General features: G+C 41.3%; 2 protein-coding genes across 6 annotated transcripts in view; one reads left to right on the top strand and one right to left on the bottom strand.

Annotated features, from left to right (window-relative positions):
• NCBP2 (nuclear cap binding protein subunit 2) overlaps nucleotides 1–3,159 on the top strand; it is a 6,833-nt gene extending 3,674 nt beyond the window's left edge. Inside the window, exons 3-4 of one of the 3 annotated variants that reach the window (XM_008074123.1) lie at nucleotides 2,399–2,537; nucleotides 2,911–3,159. In XM_008074123.1, the coding sequence (XP_008072314.1) occupies nucleotides 2,399–2,537; nucleotides 2,911–2,982 (211 nt within the window). In that variant the 3' untranslated portion in view covers nucleotides 2,983–3,159. Of the gene's footprint in view, nucleotides 1–2,398; nucleotides 2,656–2,910 lie in introns of those variants that run through there. The other 2 variants (XM_021706748.1, XM_021706740.1) reach the window with 2 other exon arrangements.
• Nucleotides 3,160–5,739: 2,580 nt separating this feature from the next.
• Nucleotides 5,740–9,432, bottom strand: part of SENP5 (SUMO1/sentrin specific peptidase 5) — a 33,952-nt gene continuing 30,259 nt past the window's right edge. For all 3 annotated transcript variants that reach the window (XM_008074106.1, XM_008074114.1, XM_021706796.1), the window contains one exon: nucleotides 5,740–9,079. In XM_008074106.1, the coding sequence (XP_008072297.1) occupies nucleotides 8,969–9,079 (111 nt within the window). In that variant the 3' untranslated portion in view covers nucleotides 5,740–8,968. The remainder of the gene's footprint in view (nucleotides 9,080–9,432) is intronic.

Here is a 9,432-nt window from a genome sequence, read left to right as displayed (position 1 = left end):
CCACTGCACTCCAGTCTGGGCGACAGAGTGAGACTCCAACTCAAAAAAAAGGAAAAAAAATGGTCGTATAGCAGGGTACAATGGCACGTTCCTGTGATCCCAGCCATTCAGAAGGCCAAGGTGGGACACTTGCTTCAGCAAAGGCATTGAGACCAACCTGGGCAACATAGTGGGGCCCTGTCTCTAAAAAAAATAAATTGGGCGTTGTGGCTCACACCTGTAATCCCAGCACTTTGAGAGGGGAGAGGATTGCCTGAACCCAGGGGTTCGAGACCAGGCTGGGCAACTTGGCAGGACCTTGTCTCTACAAAAAATAAAAAAATTAGTTGGCATGGTGGTGTGTGCCTCTAGTTCCAGCTACTTTGGAAGGCTGAGGTGGAAGGATTGCCTGAGCCCAGCAGGTCAAGGCTGCAGTGGCTGTGAGCATGCCACTGCACTCCAGCCTAAGCGACAGAACAAGAGTTCAACTAAAAAAAAATTATCCAAGCGTGGTAGCTTGTTCCTGTAGTCCCAGCTACTTGGGAGGCTACAGTAGGAGGGTCATTTGAACCCATGATTTCAAGGCTGCAGTAAGCTATTGTCTACTGCACTCCAGCCTGAGTGACAGAGTGAGACCCCACCTCTAAAAAATTTGTATTGGTTGCATACAGTATTTCATTATGTAGATGTGTATAGATTTTATAAGTAAAAACCTTAATTGCATTTACTTGTGATCATCTGCACTCTTTCTGGAAACTAAATTTTGTACTTCCTGGATTGATCCTTGGAGTCTTTTTACTAATATTTTATTTTTTGGTTATCTCATATTCTGAGAAATTTCCCAGACGTGTTCTAATTTTGAATTTTTTTCTGTGCTCTGAAATTATGTTTTGGTTATATTTAGGCTGTAAAAGTTCCTCAAATGTCTGGTGATCCTGGGTTTCCATTCATAATTAAGGGAAGAAATGCTGACTCATTGGACCTAGAGAGGGATTTTCTCTCAAATTGCTGTCTTGCCTTTGGGATGTGTGGGCTTCCCAAGTACCCGACAGAAAGATTGTATTTTGGCCTGCTAACAAAGACACTAGTTCCTCTAGAAAGTTCACTGAGAATCTTTTATTTGCCTGGGTTTAAATGCCTTCCTGCTTGCAGGTAGACCTGTAATTAAAGGGACATGGCCGGGCTCGGTGGCTTAGCCTGTAGTCCCAGCACTTTGGGAGGCCGAGGCAAGTGGATTGCCTGAGCCCATGGGTTTGAGACCACCCCAGGCAAGTTGGCGAGACCTTGTCTCTACAATAAATAAAAAATTAGCCGGGTGCAGTATTGCATGCCCGTAGTTCCGGCTACTTGCAAGTAGCGGAAGGCTGAGGTGGAAGGATCACCAGAGCCCAGCAGGTCGATGCTGGGGTGGCCGTGAGTGTGCCACTGCTCTCCAGCCTGGGTGATGGAGTGAGACTCTGACTCAAAAAATAATAATAATAATAATTAAAGGGACTAAGTATTAAGTAGGCATAGGAGCTACTAACCTAGGTGGTACTTTGAGTGTTTCCTTTAGTGAAATGCAGCAGCAGTTCCATATGTGCTGTGACCTCTTTTTGTTAAGGTTATTATAATTTTTTTTATATTTGTTGGTTTATTATAAGGACATTGCAAAGGATACAGATAAAGAGATGTGTAGGGCAAGGTATGGGAGAGTGGTGTGGCCTCTCTGGGATCACCATCCTCCAGGAACTTCATGTTCCGCTTTCCCAAAGCTTCTTTGAAGGTTATTCTTGAATATATAGTGCCCACTTGGATGTCACTGTTTCTTAGATAAGGAGTGCACTCTTTGTAGTCTAAACCTGCATTGAACATATGTTTTGCAAACTAAAATATGAGACAATGGGACAAAAAATTACTAATGGGAATATGTAAGAAATCATGATCAGTGTAGCCATGGATAAGTGTTATATTTGACTTCCTAGCAAGATGAATTATTCTTTGAACTTTGTGTTGTTGGATTAGCTTTTGAACAAATCAGGCTCATTTAGATGTTGCTTCTCATGTTTTCTTTTTCTTTTTTTTTTTTTTTTTTTTGAGTCAGAGTCTCCCTTGTTGCCCAGACAGGCATGCTCATGGTATGCTCATGGCCTCTGCAGCCTCAACCTGTTGGGCTCAGGCGATCCTTCTGCCTCAGCCTTCCAAGTAGCTGGAACCACAAGTGCATGCCACCATGCCTGGTTAATTTTTAGATTTATTGTAGAGATGAGGTCTCGCCATGTTGCCCAGGCTGATCTCGAACTCTTGAGCTCAGACAATCCTCTTGCCTCTGCCTCCCAAGGCGCTGGGATTACAGGTATGAGTCACCACACCAGGCAGCTTCTCATATTTTTTCAAATGTTTGGAGAAATTCTAGTGTTCCTTAATGCTTACATTTAAGATACTATTCAAGAGCAGATGCAGAAAATGCCATGCGGTACATAAATGGAACCCGTCTGGATGACCGGATCATTCGCACAGACTGGGATGCAGGCTTTAAGGAGGGCAGGCAGTATGGACGTGGGCGATCTGGTGGCCAGGTATGCAAGGATCTCTGGGCTCAGCCTTTGCCTGGGATTCCATGTGTCTTGTCAATTAGTATTACTTTTTTGTAAATAACTTTGTGCCTGTAACCTTGGCTTGAAGTGGATCTGAAAAAATAGTATATTCTGTACTACATCTCTACAAGTAACCATTATTGAACTTCTGATAGGAGCTAGATATTTTCCACTCACAGGAGTGTCTAGATTGAAAGCAGAATGCACTGAAATGAGGCTAAGTACACATGTCCTGTATGAGTGTTTACATTACAGCATCCGAAAAGGTTTAGCTGTTTGTCTGACATGTTTGTGGGAGGCATATCTGTTACACCAGTCTTCTCTGTAGTGTAACTTTGTGTTCTTTTCACTTCAGGTACGAGATGAGTATCGGCAGGACTACGATGCTGGGAGAGGAGGGTATGGAAAACTGGCACAAAACCAGTGAGTTGTGAGAGCTCCATCAGTGAAAAACTCACTCTTTTAATGTGTTGAAGAACACTACCCAAGGTCTGCAAACCAGCCCCTCCCCTTTTTTTAACCAAGTTTTGATCAATGTCTCTACTAAGCTGGAAACCCCTTCAGAGTTTTCCTCTGAAATTTTAATTAAAGGGCAGATCCGAAAGAATGTCTTTAATTCTCATCTTAGAATCTTGGCCATATGTCAGGTTACCAGAATGATTTTGATACCAGGTCAAAAGTTGTTTTCCTTGGCAACAGATTTGAAGCTTTCTGGGATGTTTATTTCAACCATTTCTCATAGTGAAGTCTGTTTTTTCCCGAAGTTGTTCTTATGGAGCTTCAAGCTTTAACAGTGAGCTGATGGTCTCTACAGTGAGGTTGAGTCTAGAGAATTTGTTTTGCATTCATAAGGCGAGATTATAATATTATCTCTAATATTATATGTAAGCTATTACTCATTTAAAACTGTTAGTCAAGCCAGGCATGGTGGCTCATGCCTGTAATCCCAGCACTTTGGGAGGCTGAGGTAAGAGGACTGCCTGAGCCCAGGAGTTCGAGACCAGCCTGGGCAACATGGCAAGACTATGTCTCTACAATATATTAAAAATTTAGCTGGGTGTGGTGGTATGCACCTGTGGTTCCAGCTACTTGGAAGGCTGAGACGGAAGGATCACCTGAGCCCAGCAGGTCGAGACTGCGGTGGCCATGAGCGTGACATTGCACTCCAGCCTGGGCGACAGAGTGAGACTCCAACTCAAAAAAAAACCAAAAACTGTAGTCTGTAATTTTTCCTGATGTGAAAAAAAATGTGAAATGTGAATTTTTTTCACCTATCAACAGAGTATCTTTTCACTTCTAGTAGTTTGTAAAAGTTGGGGCTGATGTACCTAAGTGCGAACATCTTTCATGTTGGTTATCTGAATTTTTTGAAAGAGCTATAACTAGTTGTAAATGTTTAGAAAGAAGCTATTTGCAAGCATTTAATAAGGACACACTGTTCATTTTTTAAATTTCTTTTTACACTATAGTTTGAGTTAGTGTATTTTATATTATTTTGTAGTAAAATTTAACTCAGATTTCTACAGGCCTTAACACCAAAGACAGTTATTCTTATTTGAATTGTGTCTTCTATAATAAAGTTCGACCAACTTATTGTCTCTGCCTGCTTCCTGCCCTATAAAGAAGGACATGTTCTGGAACTTTCTTATTCTGGAATGAGTTTTGGGGGGATTCTATGAATATTGTGCAGGATTTGTATGTCCATTTTTATTTGATAGTTGCAACTAACTGTGGCTTCATGTGAAGAGACAGCATGGATGTTCTTATGAAACTTATAAAAGATGCACCAAAGAATCTTCTCTATTGATGGAAGAATAGGTTAATTTTCCAGAAAACATGTGCTCTGGATGATTCGAGGGGAAGGGAAACTGGGGCTGAATTAAGAGGACCTGGTCAGACTGTTGCCTCGTGCCTGTAATCCCAACACTTTGGGAGGCTGAGGCAGGGGGATTACTTGAGGCCAGGAGTTTCCTACCAGCCTGGGAAACATAGTGAAACCCTGTGTTTACAGAAAAACATTTTTCTTTTAAAAAGAGGATTTTATGTTTTTTGGACTAAAGACAGAATATGACTGTCTTTTCACTGTATCCTTTCCTATTTCTTCAGAAATCACATCTATCCTGTTTCTCATTTTAATCAGAGAAGGAAAAATTCAGACATATATGCTAAGATTAGGGATTACGATATATGGGTGAAGTGTCAGATCTAGCCAGACTGGAATCTGCAGACTCAGATGACCCTATATATTATTAGCCAAAGTTTAAAACTTGAGACTTGCTTTAGAGCTCTGCTACCCAATGTGCTAACCACTAGCCACCTGTGATTTAACTAAAATAAAATTAAGCACTCAAGTTCTCAGTCACACTAACCAAATCTGTGGCTAGTGGATGAAAATATAGAACATTTCCATCACTGCAGAAAATTCTATTGGATAGGGCTGTTCTAAGGCTAAGATAGTTGAGCCTACACTGGTCGCTGATTTTCTTTTCTTTTTTTTTTGAGTTGGAGTCTCTCTTTGTCACACAGGCTGGAGTGCAATGGCATGCTCATAGCCACCGCAGTCTTGACTTGCTGGGCTCAGGTGATCCTTCCGCCTCAGCCTTCCAAGTAGCTGGAACCACAGGGGTGCGTCACCATGCCCGATTAATGTTTTTTTGGTTTTTTTTGAGTTGGCATCTCATTCTGTCACCCAGGCTGGAGTGTGGTGGCATGCACACTCACAGCCACCCCAGCATCAACCTGCTGGGCTCCAGCGATCCTTCCACTTCAGCCTTCCAAGTAGCCAGAACTACAGATGCACACGACTACACCAGGCTAATTTTTTATTTATTGTAGAGACGAGGTCTCACCAAGTTGTTCAGGCTGGTCTCGAATCCACGGGCTCAGGCAATCCAGTCACCTTGGCCTCCCAAAGTGCTGGGATTACAGGCTGATCCACTGAGCCTGGCCAATTTTTTTTTTTTAATTGTAGAGATGAGGTCTAACCAAGTTGCCCAGGCTGGTCTCAAAGCCCTGTACTCAGGCAATCCTCTCACCTCAGACTCCCAAAGTGTTGGAATTATAGGCGTGAGCCAACGCGCCCGTTTGGTCACTGTTCTTAGATGAGCCTTATGACTGGAATGTCACTGGGACGAGTTACTACTCACCAAACAGTACATGTTATTCAACACAAGAGAACACAAGGTTATAAAGGCATTTAGTTTATTTTTCAAAAAAATATTTTGCTAGAAGGGTTGAGTACTGTCATTTTACATGATCATAATCTTTAAATAAATTCTTTTTCTGACCAACAGGTACCATTTAAGTGAACATCTTATCTAGGTCTGCTTTTGTAACACCCAAATACAGTGAGCACTTCTCTGATGGTATTCCCTAGGTTGCCTTCATTATCTACAGGCCAGGAGGCAGAGCCTAGCACATAACAAGTATGTGCTTTATAAGTGCTGATTCAGTTTCTTAACATGATTAAGCAGAGCAAGGAATCTGTATATCTAATTCACACTATTAGTATGCTTTCTTGCCTGATAGGTCTGACCCACTCAGACCCCTCAATTCTAAACCAGGGAAGCAATGAACCACAATTGCAGAGAAAAAAGAGTAGCTCAGATTAGGCTAGTGCTGGCTGTGTCCCAGTTAGGTCTCTCTTACTGTTTTGTCCCAACTATAAATTCAGGATGACCATGTTACTCATATTCAATGCTAAGTATAAAATAGAATGCAATGCCAAACACATAATTTGGGAATTCTTGGCAGCAACTGCTGCTTTTCCCTTCCTTAAGAGGCTAACTGAAAGTTGATTATCTGCCTATGATTCTTGAAAGAACTTGAAAGATTCTTGAAAGTTGAGTTAAATCTATATTCATTGCTATAGATTTAACAAAAGGAAAGACCACTGGAAAGAAGCAACTACAGTCTGGTAAATTTGCTGATGGAGAAGACTAGGCCACTTGTTGAAGGCATCAAAAGTAGCTTAAGGTCGGTCTGCTCTGTCGGCACCCAAACAATTCAATGCTAAGCTAGTGATAGTAAAGCAATGCTTGTCTCTCACATCAACAGCCCAGAGTATATTTCAAAAATACCTTTGTTACCAAGGAAGCAATTATTGCAAACATGGAACAAAGGACATTCTGACCTAGAACTTGAGTTAAATAGAGGTTTATACCAAGTCACAAGAAGAGAGGGAAAAGCAACTATGTGTGCTGAAACCAAATTTCATAAGCGACAGAAACATTTAAAAACAGACTAAAATTACTCAACAGTTAAGCTAAACCATGCTGGGCAGTGCACCTCAAGGTGCCCTATTAAACTGGAAGTGGAAGAGTAACTGGACTTGGACAGCTCACCTAAGTGTCTCTATGCTCATCCCTGCAGGCCTCAGTGCTGACAGATGGCCACTTCTCAGAGTGGAGGAAATGGCAATGCCAGCTCTGGGCATTAACTAATATTTTTAAAGGAACACAGTTTACTTCTGTTCCTCCTGCATGCCTGGTTCTGTCAGTGAGGAAGTAGCTATTTCTTCACTCTGAAGTACAAGACATTTTGAATTGATAACCTAGTTACAGACTACTTTGGTATAGTACCCCCCCAAAAAAAAAAAAAAAAAACCAGAGGCAAATGTCACAAATTTTGAAAAATCTCATATTTGCATAATGATACCTGAAAACCTCAAGAAGAGATAGAGACCCTCCCTGCTTTAAATTATCTTAATGCTGACACACCCTACCTGTAGCAGCAATAAAGTGCCTCCACTCTGTCTTTTTAATGACCTGAAGCACAGTAAGAAATACTGACCTGGTTTTACACTAAGGAGGTTTTCTTTGAGTCTGCCGGACTCAGGAGAGGAAAGTGCCGGGGCTGCTTCCCAGTGTCACCACTGATGTGGGAAACCCTGCATGTAAACATGGCTTGACTCGGCCCTCAACTGCTGGCAGTCAGCCTTCTCTCAGCCATACCTTAGGGCCAACTTAAACATTTTCTTGTCAACATCCTAGACCTAACCAGGTATACATTCAAGTATCTTCTGCCATTTACTTGTTTTTTGTATTCTATGCAAGCTTCTGAGTTTCACACATACATTTGCTGTTTTTCCTCCTCTGGTTCAGAAAAGATGGTTGGGTATGTTTAACATACGCCTTTTCTTTCAAACATGTCCTAAAAGGCCAAATTAAAGATGTAAGGTCTGTTATTTCAACCCTAATGCAGCTAAGTGTATGGACAAGGTCACTTTGGCCTTTCCTCAGAAGACAGAGTTCAAAAGAAGAGGAAAAAAGAACTCTGCTAGTCTGGATTGGTCACACAGACGCCAAAGAGCCCTGCATGTTGCTGATAACATTAAAGGGATAGGAGAACAAAAGCCTCTAACACATTTGCTGCATTCCCATGGAATCAAGGTATCTTTATTACCTTTCCTCTTCTCCCCACATATCTGCAAAAGACAAAATCAGTCTGATTTTGAATATTTATATTTCAGATACCTTTGAAATAGAACTCTATTTGGTAAATCCTAACTTCTTCCATATGGGAGGTAACAAAAGGGACAACTTGCAAATTACTCCTAGAAAGGCTAAATTCTCATTTGTTTGACCAGTAGTTTGATGGATGTTAAGTTTTTTTAACAGGTCAAAAACAGAAAAATCCAGGGAATTTAGTGTCCCAGCAAAAGCCTTTATGAGATAAAGGCCATATATTATAATTCTTAAAACCAAGACTGAAACCTCTCATTAAGGTAATTGGCCCTTAAGGTCGCTGTCTTTTTCTCATACCTTGGTCGACTCTTCCCAAAGCAGGCACTGTGCTTACAGCAAGTGTGCCTCCATAAACAGACACACCAGTCAGTTTACGGCCACTTCCATCTCGCCCTTCCAAAGGAACGCATCTCTGCAAAACTCACTTGGAGAGGGAAGAGAGTGAAAGGTGCCACTGGTTAAAATAAAACAGGACTGGCTTGTCAAAACCACTCCTAGCTATCCTTTATGCCTCAGGGAACATCTACTATTCTCAGAATTATGCTGTATTAAAAACATCTCGCGTTTTTAGGTTCTGAGATTAAATTTGAAACCTGTATTCAGTTCATGTCTAACTAAGTTTCAAAAGCTGCACCAAATCTACTAAGCTTTTTTTTAATACTCTTCACTGCATGCTCTGTCTATATGCATGCGTTTGGATAATAAATATTAAATATGGGGGGAATGCACAGAATCCATAAAATTAAAAATGAAACCAAACTGAACATTAAACAACAGAACATGGTAGCTGGAGAAATGAATAAGGGTAAAAAATAAATTTGAGGTAACAATAGTGGCCCAACACCACTGATCTGAAATATCTGTAAAAATTCAAATAAGTGTTTGGAGATTCAAGTAACAAACCATCTGCTCCAACTTGGTCAGACTTCCCAGAGTCCCTGCTGAATTTCAGTCCATGAGCCGGCACTCACAAAGCTCCTTGTAAATCCTCTTCCGCACTCGGGGCATGTCTTCTTGTGAAAATTGGAAAGGCTGCTCTAAGGCGAGGCACTTGCAGTACTGCAAAGGTTTCAGAAACACTTGAGTGGCATGTGGAGTTGTGCACCAACCCATTATATTCTGCCAGATGCAGACCCAATAGGGATCTGAGGCAGCTTTTAAACATTACTTAAACTTGTCGCAAAAACACATTATTTTAGAACACCAACCCCAAATTACAGTCAACTTTCCAGGATATGACTTGGGGTCTCCCCTCCTGATTCAATACTGTGAAAAGCAGCAACTATGCAGAGGTTTTCAGTAAGACACTGATGATACCAATTGTTCATTCTTGGCCTTGGAGGGCAGGTTTTCCTAATGATAACATCTGAAAATGCAGAAACTACTGCTTCTCAACAACAAAGGAGAGGAAA

Source organism: Carlito syrichta, unplaced genomic scaffold, assembly GCF_000164805.1.
Source record: "Carlito syrichta isolate Samal-C Ts95f unplaced genomic scaffold, Tarsius_syrichta-2.0.1 Scaffold115961, whole genome shotgun sequence".
NCBI lineage: Eukaryota > Metazoa > Chordata > Mammalia > Primates > Tarsiidae > Carlito > Carlito syrichta.
The sequence above is the reverse complement of the archived record's forward strand: the minus strand, read 5'-3'. Positions and strand labels throughout refer to the sequence as shown.